Source organism: Peromyscus leucopus, chromosome 3, assembly GCF_004664715.2.
Source record: "Peromyscus leucopus breed LL Stock chromosome 3, UCI_PerLeu_2.1, whole genome shotgun sequence".
Classification (NCBI taxonomy): Eukaryota; Metazoa; Chordata; class Mammalia; order Rodentia; family Cricetidae; genus Peromyscus; species Peromyscus leucopus.
The window spans coordinates 80,752,541-80,774,742 of record NC_051065.1 but is presented as its reverse complement, the minus strand read 5'-3'; the positions used below and the strand labels follow the sequence as shown (position 1 = coordinate 80,774,742).

The following is a 22,202-nucleotide window of genomic DNA, read 5'->3' as shown; positions in this document are numbered from 1 at the left end:
AAAAGGCTTCAAAGAATGCATCTTTAAAAGCTATGATAAGGAAAACTGAAAATATGCATTTCAATCTGTTTACATCACTGGAGACCTGTTACTCTAAGAGTATATTAATGAGACAGTCTGAGGCCTTGCAATTCAGGAATCATATTGAGAGTCATTTATTATCTCTGTTAATAGAGTGTTCTTCAAATACTGAATCTCATCTCCAAGATGTGTTACAATACGTATGGGTTCACATTTGGTGGCTATTAAAGTTGTTTCTAGTTTTTCATTTTTTAAAATAATGTTGCTATGAAAAGACATAAATCATACTATTAATATTTATAACATTTTGTTAAAAAATAAAAGTCATGTCCTTCCTTTCTGAATCCAAGGATACAACATTCTTTTTCTTTTATTAGTAACACAGTTAACACTCAAGTTATACACCCAAGAAGATGTCTTTCTATATGTTAAAAGTCTACAATTTACTTTATGTAAATTTTTCAGTACCCTGAATCACACATTGTCTCCTTGATGTCTTTCATTATGTATCACTAACACTAGTCTAATCTTAGAGTGGCACTACGTGTGGAATTGGAGAGAACATGACTGAACTTTTGGATCCCTCTAGTGGGCTTTCTTCTATGGGAGGAGTTAGTGTGAAATACTTAAAAAACTGATGTGGATGATGCTTCTAGCAGCTCCAGAACAGATTATACTTCACTGCTTTGTTGACAAAGTGTGCTGACATCACTTGTTAGCAATATATGGATTCCTGACTTTGTGGACCATTCTTCACAACGTGACTGGTAGGAAGAAAAAATGGTGAATAAATTGTAGAAGATTTCTGTCTATCTTCTACTATCTAAGTATAGGGAGAAAAAAAAGAAGCAAACAAGTTGCTAAAGAGACCTGTTTTGATAAGCCAGTTAAGGCCTCATTTCCTTCTTACCCCACTTCCTACGTGTAGATGAGAGAGACTTACACATTGCGCTGAAGCTCAAAACAGGAAGCCTAAGCACAACAAACTGCTGTGCAGTATGGAAAGATGAATGAAGAAATAGGCAAATGGGCACAGTAGAATTGAGTGTGAATAAAATTATGAGTAGAATTAGCACAGGACCTTTGAGTTTTGTTCTTGGGCCACAACTATCAGATTGTGAAGTCTGAGATCCCCAAAGGACACCATTACAAAATCCAAGGAGCAGTTGCTGGGGAGAGGACAGTCTTGAACCAGCGGAGCTGACTGTGAGCTGGCCAGAGAGCTCTAAACATGAAACTTTCAAGAGATGCCATGCCAAGGTGAGCTTTTCAAGGATGCAGCTGACTCTGAGTCACCCGTGTTCCTACATGTCACCTCTAACTTATCTTCCCACAGCTAATGGGAAAGTACACATTGGTTCACTACACTAGAAATGGGTGAGGTCCTTTCTTGGATTGCCTTAGGTTCTGTATATGGTATTTGCTTCTGTCTTCCCAGAAAGAATTAATTCAACAAAATGGTGCATTTCTGTTATGATTTTAAAACAATCAGGCTGATATCATCAACTAGAAAGGAAATCATTTTTGGTTTATAAGTTTTCTTCATACATTTGTAAGGACTTAAATTTGGAAGATTCATGAGGCCAACCCAACTGGAAATAAGAAATTTCCCTGGACTTTTCAATGAAGATATTTAACATCTTGAATTCCTACTTTTGAGACTTTGATTTATACATAGTAGCACTAGATTTTTCCACAAAATTGGTGTTGCTTATAATGATAATATAGTTTATAATGCTTTGTAATATTTCAGAAAGAAATATAATCATGGTCGTTCTACATTTTCTTCAAGAATAATTTTTTCTGACTCTAGTATGTTTCTGCCATTGTAAGATATAAGTTATTCAGATTTTGGTACCTTTTAGAAAAGGGTAATTATGTGAAAAGTCTTTAGATGAATTTTGCTATTACATATCAGTGTACAGTGATTAATCTTTCCAAAAGTCTTACACAAAGAACCATCCAGGTCAGGTTTTTGCATGCAGTATCTAGTGAGATACTCTGACTGGTACATTCTTTTTACTTTTATTTTCTTATAAGCTCTCACATTTCATGGGCAGTAGTTAAGTCAGTCTCTGTCAAGAACAAATAAGATTAGTTGCTACTGTTTTCACTATAGTTGCCAGTGTCTTTCGCATAAGGTGTTTCTACGTTGCTAAGGTTTTATCTAGACTATCACCCACTGATTGTGTTCAAACACTTCCTGACTTCATATCGTAGTTATGTGACCTTTTAGCTGATGAGAACTACCTGAAGGAAGCAGATACTTTCTGTGGGACTTTGAAGATTAGCAGCCCAGCCATGAGGTCCAGTTACACTCTGCTGTCATGTAAGCTGCTTCAGCGTTATCTCCCACTACCTGGGAAATAGTTATTCCTGAAGCCTTGCCCTCCCCATAGTGATGAGCTGAAACCCATCTAAAATCACCATTAAAATTAATCTTCCCTCAATTAAGTAGTATTGGTCAGGTCTTCTGTCCACAGGGAAACAAAATTACTAGCATGTTTCTGATTTGATACATAGAAGAAACAATCTCTAAGGGTAATAAACAGGAAATGGAGCCATAATCCTTTTGTTCAAGTCTAGCAACAGATCATTCCTTGAAAGTGGTGATGGGGACATGTTCTTTGTACTGTGGTGACTTGGTTGATGAGGTGGCAAGGTTTATTTAGAAAATCAGTCACAGAAAAACTAGAAGAGATTTGAGAAATGGGAAGTCTTCTCTAAGGATAAATTAAACACCATGAATATGTTACAAAACCATAAAAACAAATGGGTCAAAAGGTGTCTTTAAAATATACTATGTATGTTCTGAATTTTTCATTTTTAACAGATGAGGAATTCCAAGGGTGAAAAAATATTATTGATTTATACAGCATAAGTGTGTATATCATACACACTGGAATTTTCCACTACCCCATGAAACAAGTATAAATAATTCATGTGTTATGGATTTCATGTGAATTTTTTATACTTATTGCATGTATATAAATCTCCATTTTTTCATTCTTTACATTATTTCTGAACTCTTAGACAAATTTTGATATTTCACAAGTATGTATGCGTGTGCACAATTGGATTAAATGCAGTACCTAAAACTTAAAAACACTTGTCTTAGGTTCTTGTTTGGTTCTTCACTGCAGATAATTACATATACTATAAAAGAATTATAGTAACTGATTCACCTCTCTGGATTTTAGTAAGTTTAATTCTACATTCAACATTTCAAAATGACTCATTTTCACTCACACATAGCAACTGGCTTTTGAGAAATATAATGTATGATTATTTTCTCTTATATGCCATTTGGAAAGGGAGAAAAATCATGTCCCCTAGTTATCAAAATATTTTACAAAAAATAAATCAAAAACAAAATTCAAGGAAAGATCCTATGTTAAGGTATGAAAAATAATTTGCCCTTGGTTGCTATTGAACAATTTATTATATGAATATAATATTGGTTTATATAAAATATACTCATAAGTAAAGAAAAATAATTTACTAAAAGAAAATTCTTTTCAGATTGCTTTTATAACAACGGGATTTGGTCTCCATAATTCACTTAGATGTATGAACTAAGATTATAGTTATAATATGAGAAATATAAAGAAAACTGTCATTGATCATTCAAGAATGCAATGTTAACACTGTTTTATAACAGGTATATGGATTTGTAGAAACCTACTTCACAGTAAATTATTACCCTCCAGGTCCTCCAGCAGAAACTACAGAGTGACATCAATCATCAGTGATATCTTGGGATTCAATCAGCAGCTCACTGATACATGTTTCCATTATTATGTGTTGACAATAGACATATCACATTTTAAAAACTGGTTCTTCAAAATATCTTTTGGAGAGTCTAAAAATTGAACTCTTGGTTCATTGCATGGTAGATGATTACTTTCATTCCCAGCCCCAAACTCTGCTCTTAATATGGTTAGTTGAATGGAATTTTTAAATGAATTAAGTATAGGCTATTAGATATGATTTGACTTTTGAGTGACAAATTTGTCTATTAGATCTCTCTTATCTTTCATTATTTACCAAATTTTCCCTTTCTTTTTTTTCTTTTATTTTACAATACTATTCAGTTCTACATAACAGCCACAGATTCCAAGTATCATACTTTGACATTAATATGATTACACATCAAACAGAAAATATCAAGGCTGTAAATTTTGTATAAGAACATTAGAAATTATGAATCAATAATAAGAATATTATCATTGAGTTTTTCATATCATAATAAATTGATAATATTGAATTCATTTTAATAAATTTTAAAAGTATAGCTATGAAGAGGTGATCATAAAAAATAGCCATCTTTGGTAACACAGAGTTTTTCTTCTAAATTTCTTGATAAACTTTTAAATTGTTTCTTCTTCTCATTTAGCCTGGATAGTTTCTGTGGAATGTCTTTGAACCAATGTCTTATAGAAATAATTATTTTCACTTGCAAAATAAGTCCAAATCTTGCCAGGCAGTTGTGGTACATACCTTTAATTCCAGCACTTGGGAGGTAGAAGCAGGAGGATCTGTGAGTTCAAGGCCGGTCTGGTCCAGGCTACACTGAGAAAGCCTATGTCAGGAAAACAAAACAAAACAGCAAAACAATAACAACAATAAAACCCACCAAATCCTTCTAGATACAAAAGAGTGACAGGAAGCTTCTCTAAAGCTATAACTTATTTCAGACTCACCACCCAGTACAGACCATCAACATGACTAACTGGTCCAGAACATCTTGTTAGTAGCAGACACCATCCAGGCAATCTGTCAAGCTCCTTCAGCCTGCCTGTCAGATAACTAGTGGACTCCATCTGGCCAACTTATTTTCTCTCACAATTTGCTTTCAATGTCACAACTTCTTTCAAGTCCCTACAGTTTTGTTGAGTGAAATTTCTGTTTCTAGAGCTTATCTAACAGCAGGATGAATGCACAAAATGGGGTCTAAAAGAATATAACTGCACTATTAAAGAAAAAAAAAACACATTCACTGTTCTTAATATAGTCTTTAGAAAATGGTGTGAGGGAATCTATTCAAACATTATAATTTCCTCTAATCTCCCTTTTCAATCAAGGTAGACATTTAAAATCCTTTAGTATCTAATTGCATTCTTGAGGTTGATATGAAGAGGAGTTAAGACTGACACACATAGACTGGGAAGATAAGTTGATCAGACCTCTTTTTTTCTGTTCCCATCTTGGTCATGAAAGCACTAGGTTACAAAAAGGTCTTGAAACATTCATTGAGACAGTGATTGTTAGTAAACATACATACTGTATTAAATATCTTCTTCAAATTCTACATTATTTTTCCAATTCCTTTATAGATTCTAATATTAGACATGTTCTAAATGCTTCCATGAATTATTTTTCAACACACACATTATTTGAACCTTTAATTCATAGTATAACTATGATTTAATGTGAAATATTTGGATGTATTTTAATTTGGCCTTGAATTAATATTCAGTTATTAAAAATCAAAACTTATCACTAAACATACTTTTCAGTTTTCTGTAAAAATAGTTGCTTCTTAATTCTGTTTATTTCATAAAAAAGTCTTGTTTATACTACCCAGTCAGCAATAAACAATATTTTTTAGGTCACAAGTGCAATATCCAGTCTATAAACAGAAGTAAATGAATGCCTAAGAGTCCTCTCTAATATAATCTATACAACAAAAAGTTATAATAGTAGATAAAAGGGGTGCATGTTCCAGACACTTAGGGTTATTTTATCATCCCCTCCATGTCAGTTTTGACACTGTTTCCTGCCAACTAATTTACCATTTCCAATGTGATGATGTTTGTTGTTTCTTCTTCCAAACCCGATTTAAATGTTTCACAAAGCCAAGCCATTTGACTAGATTACTGTGCCCTTCGTCATCCTAAAAGTATCATTGCAATAAAATGTAAAACAGAGAAATGTCTTAGTCTGTGTAACTATAAGAAAACATCTTTTAATTAGTAACTTAAAAAGACTGGAAACTTATCGCTCACAGTTTTGAATGTTGGAAGCCCATGTTCCTGGGGCTAGCAGACTCTGCCTACTGAGTGTTAGGTTTTCATACCAAAGAAAGTGTCTCCTTGTTGTGCCCTCTGAACACAAAGGGTGCAGTGTGCTCACTCCACCTCTTTTTTAAGAGCACTAACCCTATGTATAAAGGCAGATTCCCATGCCTTCAGCAACTTCCACATCTCCTACCTCTTAATGTCATTGCAGCAGGAATCATGTTTCAACATTGAAATACAGGGAAAATCACAAAAATCATCTATATACTTGACAACCATAAAGAAATAATTCCCCCAAAATGAGTGCTTTACCAAAGAAAGGTATTAACGCTTACTTAGATCATCAAACTGAAACAGACAATTCCACTAGTCTGAGAAAGAGCAATGCAGATTACTTTTGTCAGTGAGAACTTTAATTCACTCTCATGAGAATCAGGAAGAAAGATACTATTTTAATGTCCGGAAACTTGTAGAAAATAAAACAATACAGCCAGAGTCAGGACTTTAGGAACACATCATAACACTGCTGACTTGTGGGTGGTGTTTCTAGTTTTTTTGTTTTGTTTTGTTTTGTTTTGCATCACTGTATTTATCATGTGTATACCTGAAATGTCATTGCAAGTTCTAACAACACTCAAGTCAGCTGTAATTGCAGAGAAATACAAAGCAAAAATTCTGATAAACAGTCATATTTTACAGAAATGTTCCATTTCCATTGACATTATAACAAAGACAAAAAGCTCTTGACTCCAAATTGTATGCAAAGTTTCATATCACATTTCAAGCCACATAATAACTTTTTATATGACATGCCTTCAAAAGTTGAATGTAAGATTATAAAAGTACATTGTAAGAACTCTCAGAGAAAAGTAGCATCTAATTAGCTAAAACCACACAGAATGATGCCTACTTTGAATTGCTGTTTACTAATCTATTTTAATTTCCATTTTACTAAACAATAAAATAACATAATTAAAATAAATCTTAGATCACTGAAGGGCCTTACCTTCTTGAACAGCTTGAAAAGGGTTGTTGCCATCAACAAATGTCACTGAAAATGTGATTTTCTCTGTCTGTAAGATTTCTTCATTCTGATTGAGGTCACCAACTGCTGTGCGGAACACCTCGTCATCTTTTTTAGCAGATTCATCAAAAATTGCTCCTAGAAAGAAATGAATATTTCTATTTAACAGTAGCATAAACACTATCATGACATCTGGCAATATGCCTAAGACACATTTACTTGAAAACTGTATACTTTTACTTAAAGACTTTACTATATTTATCACAGGAACACACTGCCCTGGATACAGGGCTCTCACTAAGCATGGATGCATCCTCACTTCTTTCAAGTGTAGATGAGGAATGATACTTCAAAGTGTTGTTGCAGGGAGAGTATCCTTGAGGCAATTTTATGTGCTTGTTGCTGTTTTTAGGGTTTGTAGGACAGTAGATAATATACCAAAGTGTCGTAGGAAGTTTGGCAATCACAGATTAAAGAATTTTTCAGTGGGAAAATGAGATACACTCTGTACATTTCTGAGGGCCCACACCCAGAGTAGACAGGAATTCAGATTCTTTTATCGAACTTAATTGTTTCTGCTTTTCTTTGCGTTCATTTTTCTCTCCAATTTTGAGCAGAATTTTCATAACCACTTCAGCACTATGAACAATGCTACCAATAATTCAGACATATGCAAATTTATGAACTGATGAAAAAAAAGAAACTTTTCCCCTGAAGGATTAACTTAGCTATGACATTTTCCACTCCATTCACTAATACTGTGAAATAATCCTTCTATACATTGTGTGAATATATGTAGCTATGATAAGTTTAATAAACAAGCTGACTGGCTAATAGCTGAACAGGATAAAGTTAGGCAGGAAAACCAAACTGAGAATAATGGGATGAGGAAGTGTGGAGTCAGAGGAGTCGCAAGGAGACTCAGAGGAAGCAGGATGTATAGAAAATGAGGTAACAAGGCATGAGCATGTGCCAAAGCATAGATAAGAAATAAGGGTTAATTTAAATATAAGAGTAAGGTAGTGACAAGTCTGAGCTTTTATAATTAATATAAGCCTAGAGTGATTATTTGAGAACAGCTGTGGGACAGGAAAACTCCGTACATGAGTTCCACAGTCCAGTCTTAACAGTTTTTAGTCCATATTATAATAGTTAAACACAGGTGTTTCTATTGCGTACTGACTGATTTCAAATCCCATTCTTGTGGAGTGAATATCTCTCAGGAAATTGTTCACATCATGAATCATAGTCAGCACCAGGATGAACCTACCTACAAACAACTCTATCTATGAGCAACCTTATTAATAAGATTAATGTGTAAATAAGTTGTGAAGAAAGAAGTTACATTTTTCTGTGTGTTAGTACTATTTTTTTTTTTAATTTTCTAATTCACTCTATGGATGAATTGGAGGGCATTATACTCATAAGTCAAACACTGTGGGACGACTTGTCCCTAACAGGCTTGTGGGCCATTAGGCCCAAGCAAGTAAAAAAGATACTTTCTGAGAGCCAGCCTGGGCCTGCCTTAGCAACAGCAGCTGAAACATGATCTGGAGATGACGTGGACCAATGAGAGGCAGCATGTCACACCAGCAGATGCATATTCATCAGACCTCCCCCCAGGGTAGGGTGGAGGATATATAAGGCTTGCCTCTTCCTGAATAAATTGAGCTTGTTGTTTTGACATTCTCCTGGAGTCTGTGTGGTTTGACTCTGCACCTACTTGCCCCCCTCCCCCAAAGGGAACAACAGCAAGGACCCTGCTACAAAACACACAAAATAAAGTGCTGCATGACCTCACTTCTATGTAGAATCTAAGAAAAGTCAAACAAAGAACCAAGGGCATGCTGAATTCTCTTCTAGTTATGGACTGAAGGAAGCAGAACCCAGAGGTAAAGAGTGCAAACCTCCAGTAGCAGCAGAGTTCACATAGACACTGGGAAAGAAGAGGAGCAGAAAATGCAGATGAATGATGGAAAGTGCCAGTCACTTGTAGGCCTCACACAACCACTGGGAATGGAGGAGTCAGGAAGCAGAGGTGAGGGATGCAAATCCCTAGTGATTTGCAGACTTCACTTAGGCACTGGGAAGCAGGTAAGCAGGAAGTGGAGGTGAAAGCACAAACAGAGAATATGAGAATTAGAGCTACATGGTCGGCCATGCATTGGAAATGGGCTATAAAGGTAGTCTTAGGGTATTCCAGTACATTCTCACAGACAGACAAAAGAGATTGTGGAAGGAAACAAAGATATAAATGAGGTTGATACTATAACCACTTCAATATGTACATAAAAACAAATGTATCAAGATGTATTCCTTAAAATAGATGATAAAATTTAAAAAAAAGTTTCAATTCAGACAGAGCATAGAATTGTAATTAACTTGTCGTGATACATATCTCATTTGATCTGTAATATTAAATGTTTCTAGGTCTATATTTTTAGTACTAGAAATACATTTAGTCATGAAATAAAGATTCAGAACCAGATATGCACCACATATTTGACATAGTTCATGTTTCACAATAAGGGCAAGTTTCCTGGCTCTCACTCAAGTGTCCTTGTTCCAAATCGCAAAAGGTTGTGTCTTCCATGCTGTACCTATGAGGAATCACAGTGCAGTGCAATTCTTGACATCATTGAAAGTCTACAGGCAATGTCCATTTGAACATACATTTATTTTTATTTATAATTATTGATAACATTTTTATTTTACTCTAATCCTTCATCATGAAAGCACTTATGCATTTTAAACTAGATTTCCTATTCACTGAAAATATTTGACTAATTAAAAAATATAAAAAAAACTGATTCAGGTTCAATAAAATAATGAGTGAATGACTACAGTTCTAACTAGATAAGCAGCCAGATATTTTTGTTCTTCACTTATTTGTGACTGCAAAAAAACTGTTCATATATAAAAAAGTATCTCATTATATGCTTAAATACTATACAGCTTTTATATGCAGACTCATAGAGACTATGTATGCATACACAAATTTAATATAACATACATATTTTTACATACACAAATGGGTGGATAAATGAAAACCTTTTGCATCTGCAAGTTGTGATGATTTTGTGTTACCAGTAGTCAGTTCCTAGGCTATCCAGTGAAAGAAAGACAAAGTTATGAAAGATATTATTCAATATGTGAGTCAATATTCTAACAAAGAAAGCATGATGATGTCAGGTCCAGCAAGTGTGACAGGTCAGTGTTACCCTTTATAGCTGAGAAGGCTTCATGTTAAAATACCGTCTCTGAAGAGTGCCCTACATGAATCTGGCTTTCTCTTTTGACTGATCTTTTGTAATCCTTACATGGATTACATCAGTATCATGACCTGGCTTCTGTAACTCTTGTCTTTCATTTCCTGTCTATATTGAATATCTGTCTACTGTTGAGCATATGAGAAAGACAGTGAGTAGTTTTAATTGATATACAAATGGCATGTGTCTTGATTATATCACTACATATTTATTGAGCATATACTAATATTTTATTAATGTAACAAAATAGAGTAGACTGCAATTTTTAACCCATTCAGTTACTTCTGAAACATAGAATTATGTTTTTAAGATGGATAAATATTTATGCACTATTGGTATAACCTTATGATTTAAATTTTTGTAAAGATGGCTCGTTTTAATATGTGAGAGTACTCCTAAATATAGATTTAATACTTACACTAAAATACTAAATATATTACTACCATATTGGAATATAAACTTATTTACCAAAGTGTTAGGAAATGTGATATCAATTCCTCATAATTTGTGCTGAAGTGAGCAGTCTACTTTAAACCACATGATCTAAGTGTCTGTTCACATGTTTGTATATACATATGTCAGCTTTTGATGAGATCCAAATGGATCTTTGCAAAGAATATCCATTAATCAACCTCGTGTTATAACTGGTGGTGTGGCTGACTTCTATTGAGTGCCAGGTAGGCATTTTTATCAAAGGTATTTTTACTTGATACCATCCTTACACATTAACCCTGCCATTATAAATTTCAAAACCCTGCAGAAATGATATCAAATTAGTCACTTAGGTACTAAATTAAAGTGCACAAAAATGAAAGACAAAATAGATATGGTTCATCGTCTTCCAAACAGAAACCCTAAATTTCTGAATCCAGTTATTTATTTACCACTTCCTTTCATCTATAACACTTTTCTTAAATTTCACTTTTCACCAAAAGAAGACACAGAACATTTTAAAGGAAACCAGAGAGTACAGAAAGACTCATGTGTGGTTTTCTTGAAGAACATGAAGACAAAATTTCCCTTATATCATCAGTTTCCCAAAGTCCTTAGTAGTGTCCACAATAACATTACCACACATATTTTAGGACATGATACAACATCACATGCCATATATTTGCCTCCTGAGTGTTTTCTCATATACAACAAGTAAAGACATACACAGAGTATTGTGAACAGCACTTTTTCCTTCTTAGATGTTTGGATTAGAATATTTTTGGAGTGAGCTCTGTTAACAGACTTAAGGGGGAAAAAGATTAAGATGTATCAGCATTGACTGTGCCTTGAAAAGCTACACACACACACACACACACACGACACACACAGATACAAACACATAACCAATGATATCTATATGTATTTATTATTTCCCTTAATAGAAGTAGATAGTTCCTTCTATAAGATGGAAAAACATTACATAAACTTTTAACAAACATGTCTCTATACAGGAAAGTATATTTTTAAAGGTAAGCTATCACATAACTTTAATATCTAAGGACATTAGCTCTATGAATTTGAATTATAAATAATACTATTCATGATATTTCTTTTGTTTAACAAATTGACAAGAAAAAGTAGTGGTGGCACACCACTTTAATCCCAGCACTCAAGAGGCAGAGGCAGGCGGATCTCTGCAAGTTCGAAGCCAGCCTGGTCTACAGAGCGAGATCCAGGACAGGCTCCAAAGCTGCACAGAGAAACCCTGTCTTGAAAAAAAAAAAAAGAAAATAGAAAAGAAATAGGAAAAAGACCAAAATTAAGCAATGATTAAAAGATGTGATTGTGAAATTGTAGTTAATAGTAATATCAAAACCATGTTGACATCTTAAAAAAATTTTGAATTTTGAAGTGTCCATCTATCCATAAGTCACTATTGCATATGAAGGACCAAATAATATATCTACTTTCTTGCTAGATACTTTAAAAATCTTAAATCCAGACTTCTTCTCAAAATACAATGGGTATATTTATGTGCACATGCATGCATGCCTCTTCCTCTGTCTCCCTGTCTCTGTCTCTCTGTCTCTCTGTCTCTAACTCTGTCTCTGTCTCTCTCCGTGCGTGTGTATCTACATGATGCTTAAAAGAAGACTGAAACATGGGACTACTTCTCACAAATTAAAATTTACAAATAATACTGGCAAATAAAAATTATGAGCAATCATTTGGCCAAATCAACAATTCCAACAAGTTTCATTTTCTAGTTTTCTATTAGTGACATAGGCTCCACTGTTGCATTAGCAAGATATTATTTCCTGGCCAAACAAAGTATTTTATATTTAGATAATCAAGTAACATTAATTAAACCTTTTCCTCTAGTAGGTTAGGCACAATCTTTTATAGACAGGAATGCAATGCAAGTTATAACCAGTCCTAGATTAAAAAACGGCAAATATATATTTGAGTGTGGATTTACCAGAGATATTACCCATGAATCTAGAAGAAACATGTTTTTAAGCAAGGTATTAATCATACACTTAATTTTTAGTTTGAATATTTAAATTCTCTTTTGGCTTATAAATATAGTAGGAAAGCACAGAAAATATGATGATAAGAAAAAGAAAATTTCTTCAGTGAGCTCACAAATGCCTTCAAAGATAGGGAGACGAATCTACATAGCAGAATCCTTACAGAAATAATCATATACACACCCATTCTTCTATATATTTATCTGCCACATATGTATCATTTATTTATATATTTATCACCTATATCCATAATTTCAAAATACTATTATATAAAAATTAAATAATTTAACAACCTAAAGCAATTATCTGTATTTTGCTTTCATAATCAATTTGAACTTAAAAACATGTCTTCTAAAATACATATTTAAAACAGTTGTTCAAAATATGTTCAGTCATATTTCTGTTGAAAAAAAATAATGGTTGTTTTCACTCAGAAAGCTCAGTGCTTTATAGGTTTGAGAAATGGCTCAAGAGTTAATAGCACATGATGTTCTTGCAGAAAACCTGAGTTTGGTTCCCAGCACTGGATGTCAGGCAGCTCACAAAACCCTGTAACTCAGAATCTAAGTTATCTGACCCCCTCTTCTGGCTTCTTCAAGTACCAGCACATGCATGACATTTATTCCCACGGACATTTACATACACAAAAGTGAGAAGACATATAAATCTTTTAATTAAACATTTTAAAAAATCTTATTTTCCCTAAACACATAAATTTATTAGCTGCTTTAAAAAATTAAAAATACCACAATTGCTGCATTACATGGTGTAGATCTTTAAGTGTCTCTGAAACAAGAGTTGATTCTCTCTAACACCCACTCCCACACAAGTTGTGTGTTGGTTTTCTTCTTTGTTCTCTCTTTCTTTCCAGACATTCACATGCACTCATCCTATCTCTCCTTAAAGCAGAGAACAAGTTCATGGCTTTAAATACTCTGTTTCAATCACACTTTTGGTGGAGTGTATTATCATTCTGTATACACACATAGTTGAAAATTCTCAGATGATCAGCTTATCTGATTCATTAATGACAACTTAGGGAACTAAGGTGAATGAGCCAGAGTGACATAGAGATTGGTGTCACACACTTTACTCCTTTGCCTCAGAGTCTCTGTACTGCAATGTAGGAGATAGAAAGAAACACAGATTCTCTTTATTCATCCCAGTAAGGGACAATACTACAAATGATTCAGAATCACACAAGCATTAAATTCTACAGTTGTGCTATGTGGATACTAATTGCACTGTCTCTTTGGAGACTTTAAGGTTCTACTAACCTGCACAAGACATTCACTGATACTGGAATTAGGTAGATATTACTTATGCATTTCAGAATGAGGACAAGCAACCACATATAATTATAAAAAATATGATGTTTGAATACTATATGTTCCAAAAAATGAGGTTAATCATTTTAGGTAATACAAGGAAGTAGTGAAAAGCAAGCTATTCCTACTGGTATAATGACAGAAATGAAATAGTGTCCCTACATCCTGAGCTACTTCCGGATGCTATTACTGCTGTGCAAGGGAAAACACTTTTATTATTTTATTATTTTTGTACAAATTTTCTTTTAAATTTTTTAGCTGATAATTACAATATGTCTCCTTTTCCTTTCCTCTCCTTAAACCTCTAATATATTCCTCCTTCATATCTTTCAAATTTATGGTGTTTTATCATTAATCATTACAGCATTCATATAAGTATATACAGATAGATTCCTAAATAAAATCTGCTCAGTCTGTATAATGTTACTTGTATGTATGTCTTCAAGGCTGAAGACTTGGTATTCTATAACCAAATGAGGTGATTATATACAAAAACAAATACATATGTAAAATAGTAGTTTTCTAATATAAGTAGACATAAAATAGCACTTTAAGGACAATGTTTAATTACATGAAGAGGCGAAATTTCATCACTTCACCTTATTTAACCATTCACAAGAGTTCTAACTAGTGAAAGACACTCCAAAGCTACTTGTTGGTAGAAAGTGTTGGAGGACATCAGATTCTTAACAGAAAATTTCATTCTAAAGTCTAGGAAAGTATAGTTATCTTTTTCCAAAATTTGAAATCCATCAAATAATGGCATCCACAGCAGTTACCATCCATTAGTACTAATCACTGTATGAAGCATCTCACAAGAGTTATTTCATGTAGTCTTAGTGATAATCCATTGGGGATAAATGGTGCTCACATTCACTGTCCTCACAGCTCATGAGAATGAGAACTTCTGCCTAATTCCAACTTTAGCTTCTACTAAAACCACTAAAAACTACTTGTGTCTCATGGTCAGACATACACACAAGCAGAAAGTACAAGATAACACTATGCTCATGGTAACTACAATAACGTTTTTGTGCATAAAAAGAATAAAACATTCTAATCTTATTCTTATTTGATAAAGTTTAATGTGTTATACATTTCTAAAAAATGTATTTTCAAATAACTTGGGTAAATGAAATAGTACCAGAGTAAATTATATTGTAATATAATAGTATATTATATTGTGCTGTATTGAAAAGAAACACAGCCATTAGCCACAATATTTGAATGTGTCTTTTTCTCAAGCATTATGCTTATATCTGTTTGCATATAAATATCTAAAAAACATTCTCAAACTGAAACAACTTTTTAAATATTTTTCCATTTACTTTATGCCTAAGTGAATTCTGAGAACATGTATGCTGATATATATTCTTGAGAACCTTAGGAACAAATGTAGGCTTGTGTATGAGTAAAGTACTCTGATCACTAAGCAATCTCCCCTCAGTGCTATGTCCTTAAATTCATTAAGAGGAAATCTCTGGTTATTCTATTTTTAGGAAGTATTATTTTCAGGAGTTGTGTCAACTATTAAAACCAATGTAGAAATTAGTCTGGAGGTTTCTGAGAAACTGGAAATAAGACTGAGTGTATGCCCCAGCTGTACCACTCCCAGGCATACACCTAAGGGACTGCATACGCTACGCCAGAGAGGCTTCCACATCCATGTTCACTGCAGCTCTAGTAACAAGAGTTGGAAAGTCGAAGAGATCAAGATGAACATCATCTGGTGACTGGATAAAGAGAACACGTATACACACACACAACAGAATATTACTCAACTGTAAAGGAAAAGAAAGCCAGGAAATTTGGATAAAACTATTCAAAAATAGACTCAGGAAGTTCACCTAGGACCAGAAATATAAACATAACATTTTCTGTCTTTGACTCTTTCGTTTTCTATGTTTAAATTGGAGTACATGTGGATGTCAGGAAACTGGAATTAGGCTACCGGATATACATGCCTTACAGGAGGGAGGGTAACAAAGTTCAGGTGAAATGAAAGTTAGCAGGGGAACACTGGGGTCAGAAATGTCAAGTACAGAGGAGAATGGAGAATGGGGAAATGAGATGGTGGTGGAAGGGCTAGGCAAATCAAAGGGTGCAAGATAAGCTATAAAGCTATAGGAAAGCCTACAATCTCCCAACCCAACCAAAAGGCTTCTTCAGAGGAGATAGTCGAAGCCCGGTGACAGGAAAAGAGGGCAGTTAAATAGTTGTTAAGTTTTTAAGTGGGGCACAGGTGAATAGGGAAGAGGAGTCTGGAGAGATGTTATCGAAAATAAGGATACATGAAGAAGTCTTAGAAATCTACTAGTAAGTAAGCTAATTAAAAATATACATATATACACATATGGCACATATAATACACACATATACATATTTACACACATATACATATGCATATGTTTAAGGGAAATTTGAAAATAAAGACCCTTCATGAGTGGACGACACAACACTGCTTCCAAAAAAACATGGTTTATTAGGCAAAAATCTCAGGTCTAACCACAGGTTATACCTCAACAAATAATTAATCTGGGAGGCATCAGAGATACCATGTACAACACAGGCTATTGATACTTCTCTTGGTTGCCTACCAAAACCCACTGGCAGGACTTCATGCTGACGATACCACTCACATTGGTTACAGCCAGTCTAAACTTGGCCAGGAATATCTCTCTTTGCTAGAAGGCTTACATAGTGCCAGAAGGTGCTATGCTGGCTTCTGAGAGAGAACAGACATTCAAGGTCTCACCCTTCACTAGGCCCTGCATGCTACACTGACCTGCTGCTAAAATTTATCCACTGGTAGAATAAATAATTCAAGTAATTACAGAAAATAAGTGCTTTCTAGTAGTATATGATACCTGCTTACAGGAAGGGTTTCATTTCTGTTACTGTAAACCTGGTCCATTGCCAATGACTAGGAGGATCATAGACACTGGGTAATCTACTGTTGTTGTTTTGCTTAATCAGTGTGCTGTCAAGATGCCTTCTAAACATTTATCCATATTTCCATAGATTTGGGTTTTTCTCATCTTTGGTTAGACAAGTATCTTTTTTCAATAAGTAGTGGCTAATTCAGAGACATAGAAGATGGTTAAAGTGGTAAGTAAAAATAACTGAGAGTGCTCAGTTGTTGGAGGATTATCTAGAGAAACATCCCATTATCCAAAGCTAAGAGATCTTCCCTGAAGAGAAAGTGGAAAAGAATTTAATATCCTAAAGATGGCAGAACAGCAGTGAAATGCTGATTTTTGAACAGGGTGTGGTTAGTGCATATAATAGGCTGAAGAGGTATGGCCTCCATAGACTCATGTGTTCAAATGCTTGTCCATAAGGAATGGTACTATTAGGTGGTGTGGCTTTGTTGGAGAAAATGTGTCACCATGTAGGTGTGCTTTGAGGTCTTATATGCTTAAGCTACACTCAGTATGGTACACAGCCTTCTTCTACTGCCTGCTGATCAAGTTGAAGAATTCCCAGCTTCTTCTCCAGCACCTTGTCTACTTGTATGCTGCTATGTTCCACCATAATGATAATGGAATAAACTTCTGAAAATGTGAGCCAACCCCAATTAAATGTGTTCCTTAATAAGAATTGTCACGGTCATAGTGTCTCTTCACAGCAATAGAAACTCTAACCACGACTGTACAAATCAACTCACACTTGCAGCGGTCACTGGCAAAAGATTTATACAAGATCGAGACCACCAGAGGGTGAAGAGATGGCTCAACACTTAAGAGAGTTTACTGCTCTTCCAGAGGACTTGAGTTTAGTCATAGCACGCACATGGAAGGGATTTGAATTTAGCTATAACTCAAGCTCTAGAAGACTCTGAATAGTTTAGCCTCCATGGACACTAATAATCATAAACACATACCTCCTACACACATACACATTTAAATAATAAAATATCTTTTAAAAAGATTAAACCATTCAAGCCCCCAGCATGGAATGAGGATCAGCCAACATTACTGAAGGAGCTATTGGCAACTGAAGGCTAATGAAGAAGCAGATTTATTCTCCTTTAAAGATATCAAGATGTGCCGATTGGTTGATTACTGATATCTCAGTTGATGGCCAAAATATGCATGTGCATATCTAAAGCAGTAAGTATAGACTATTTAAAACAAATAAACAGTAATAATAATAAATATGATAGGAAGCTTGGAAAGGATAGAGTAGGCTCTGAAAGAATTTTGCTGGGAGGTAGTAATAGATAGATACACTAAATAAACATAGTGCAAATCTATGGTATTTTCAAAGAATATTTTCCCTTTAGTAATGCATTTATGTAATGAAAATGCATTAATCAACTTTTTATATAATAAAGGCCTTTGATGATTAATTTAAAATGCAATATTGAAATTGTGAACAGGTACACTTTTATCCAGTTCTCATATTTATTCAGTAGTAGTTTGTCCTCAGATTAAATTGCATTATAGTTTACTCATATTCCATCTATTATTACTTAGATTATACTCAAACACCATTATTGTTTTAAGATTAGGAAATCAAGTTCAAAGAGTGCATTTTCAGGATCATCATGGAATTAATTATGATATAGTGTGGAAAGATACAAAGAAAATATGTAATTATACAAGACATTTAAAAATATATACAGAAGTACCTGAATGAATTATTTAAGTTTTATTTAGCTCATGTCAGACAAACACATTCTTCCCTAATAGCTCATGTATTGTCTTATTGGTCTGATAAATAAAAATCTCAAAGATCATTTCTGATAATAATTATTTGATAGTTTTAATGAGAGAGGCCCCAGAAATCCATAAAGTTACCTCCACAATAGACTGCTGGCAATGTTTGAGAGAAAGCCCAAACTGACCTACTCTGGTGATAGGATGGCCAAACACCCTAACTGTCGTGCTAGAACTCTCATCCAATGACTGATGGAAGCAGATGCAGAGATCCATAGCCAGGACCCTGGTGGAGTTCCAGGAATCCAATCAGTGAGAAAGAGGAGGGATTGTGTGAGCGAGAATTGTTGAGACCAAGATTGGAAAAAGCACAGGGACGAATAGCCAAACTAGTAGAAATACACGAACTATGAACCAGTAGCTGAGGAGCCCCCAACTGGATCAGGCCCTCTGGATAAGTGAGACAGTTGATTAGCTTGAACTGTTTGGGAGGCACCCAGGCAGTGGGACCAGAACCTATCCTTAGTGCATGAGCAGGCTGTTTGGAACCTGGGGCCTATGCAGGGACACTTTGCTCAGCCTGGGAGGAGGAGACTGAAACTGCCTAGAATGAATCTACCATGTTAAGCTGAATCCCCAAGGGAGTCTTTGCCCTGGAGGAGATGGGAATGGTGGGGGTGGCCTGGGGAGAAGGCGGGGAGGGGGGAAGAGACGGGAGGACAGGGGAATCCGTGGCTGATATGTAATATTAAATCAAATTATAAAAAAATAAAATAAAATAAAAATAAATAGATAAACAAGAAAGAAAATTCAATGATCTAGGTTTTTTAACAGTGGTTGTATTTTTTTTTAATTTTTCTATTGCTTGATTCTATACCCTGACAAAAGCAACTTGAAGAAGATGGGAGTTTGGGGCTCTCAGAAGTTGCTGCCCTTGAGCTCAAGGTGGCTGGCCACAGCACATCCATGATGAAGAAGCAGAAAGCAAGGAATGAGTACTCAACTCACTTTATCCTCTTTATTCAGTTCAGAATCCCATCCCAGAACAGGTCTTCCCATCTCAATTAACCTAATCAAGGTAATTCCTCATGGGCATGTCCAGAGGCTTGTCTCACAGGTCACTCGAGATTCTGGGAAATTGATGATTAGGACTGATTATCACAGGTGGTATTTAACACTCTAAATACTTTTTGTATTTTCTTACTGAATCAGTGAAGAAATGCGTTCTTCACTTCCTATGCTTCATTTATGTCATCTATTTATCTGAAGCAACATCCCATCAGTGCAAACTTAATAGTCAAGACAGATGGAAAAGAATTTGTCTAAGAAACATGTAAACACCATGCAGAAAAATCACTCTTCCTTTGATGAAGGATGCAAAAGAAAGAGGAGAGGAATACTGAGGCGAGAGGGCTAGAATGTGGTTTAGTAAAAGTCTGCTCATAAAGAAGGTATACAAATATTTCTGGAAATGGAACAGATCTAACAATTTTCTACCTGTAACAATTACTGTAGCTTTTTTTTTTTTTTTTTTTTTTTTTTTTTTTTTTTGTTTTTCAAGACAGGGTTTCTCTGAGTAGCTTTGCGCCTTTCCTGGAACTCACTTGGTAGCCCAGGCTAGCCTCGAACTCACAGAGATCTGCCTGTCTTTTCCTCCCGAGTGCTGGGATTAAAGGCGTGCGCCACCACCGCCCAGCAATTACTGTATCTTTTTAATACCACTGTAAACTTTTACTAAAAAGTAAGAAATTGAACATTACATTAAATGTAGAATCATACTTCAAAGACCTGAATTATTCAAATAATAGAGTGAATGCTGTCCTCTCAGAAGAGCCAGGCACATTGCACATGCAAATAGTATAGTCTAGATGTCTTCAACATGTCTAATTTCATGCTTAACACTAGAGTCTGCCCTTTGTTTAAATGGGAAAGAATTTATCTTTATGAATTCACTCAGAGAAGTTGCTTGAAATTAAGTATTATAAAGTTTCTATGAGATATGTTTTATTTCTAGAGAAAATGAAGACATCATATGGAGTATTCAAGAGGATAAATGCATCTTTCTGTGGTAAAACTAAAGTCTTATGCTTTCATTTCTTATGACCCACTTCTAGCATTATTCATTTTTTTCTTTCATGAGCATACTTAAAAGGGTAACAGATATTTTTTAACATTCTCTATTTCATGTTAATTGTTCAGTATATGGAATAAAATTACTTTAAGGAGCAACATACAGGGACTGCACAGTTATGTCCCATTAGAAGCAGCATACAGGCATTATGAAGGTGTACCTTGTACAGTATTTTATGAGTACAAGGGCAATAGATGTTTTATTACACCTGTAGACTAGAAGCCTTATTCAAGACATTGTCCTCAGATGGAAGCACTGTGGGGCATTATTAGATGGGATTGATTACTAAATAGTCCTAATTTCTTTCACTCTTCAAGATTTGTATGATAGTTATATTATTTAACAAATAAGTTAAATTTATTTTACTTATTCTACTTTGAAATAGTTTAGCATTATATTGCAGAATTTCCAAAATTAAATATACAATGGCTTCTCTGCAAAGCTTATTGCAAAAATAAATAAATAAATAAATAAATAAAAGTAAAACCTTAATTTAGATGAGAAGTCTTCCACTTACTTTTATGCTATATAAATTTGACAAATTTGAAGCTTATCATGAGACAGAACATTTCATGAGTGAGAGTTACACACAGATAGAAAGACAGAGAGAGACAGAGACATAGGGAGCGGTCATCGAGTTCAACCTGTGTGAATCGCCATAGATCGTTTGACATGACATAGTCTGTAGGAGTGTTTTCCTCCAAGAAAACAAAAGAAACAATTGGAAAAACTAGATACAAACCAGATGCCAGGCATTGGAGAAGAAATGGCAGGAAGCACTGTTCCTTTTTATCAACCTCTTTAAAAGTATGTAAAATATGCCAAGAAAGAATCTGCTTCATGGCACTTAAGCTGAGACTTCACGCTATCAAGCAAGGAAGCTGTGTACAGGTAGAAGGGGGAACAGATCCTTAACCTAGCCGTAATCAGAATTGTAACAGCCAGTGACAAGTACAAGGCCAGGGCACAAATGCCAGAAGAAGCCAAGGTTTCTAACAACACAAGAGCAAGGCCAGGAACTATCCATTATGGGAAATTCTCCACAGAAAATTAGTCATATGAGTACAGAGAAGTATCCCTGTCTTGTATATGTGTTAGCATGGAATTGATCAATTGTTTTAACAAAATTGGTTTCCATAGAAGTTGTGAAATGAACCTAAACTGGAAAGGATGAAAAACGGAGTGAGACCTTTCGGGCACTTCAATATCTTTCCAAAGAATGAGACAGAGTTCAGGATTCTGTTCCCTCCTTCATCCATAATCTGTAATTCCTCGCATGGAAT

The 22,202-nt window shown here is 34.8% G+C and overlaps 1 protein-coding gene across 2 annotated transcripts in view; it reads right to left on the bottom strand.

Annotated features, from left to right (window-relative positions):
• The window catches only part of Grid2 (glutamate ionotropic receptor delta type subunit 2), a 1,432,020-nt gene that overhangs the window by 1,132,841 nt on the left and 276,977 nt on the right, over positions 1-22,202 (bottom strand). For both annotated transcript variants that reach the window (XM_028880742.2, XM_028880745.2), the window contains exon 2: positions 7,048-7,203. In XM_028880742.2, the coding sequence (XP_028736575.1) occupies positions 7,048-7,203 (156 nt within the window). The remainder of the gene's footprint in view (positions 1-7,047; positions 7,204-22,202) is intronic.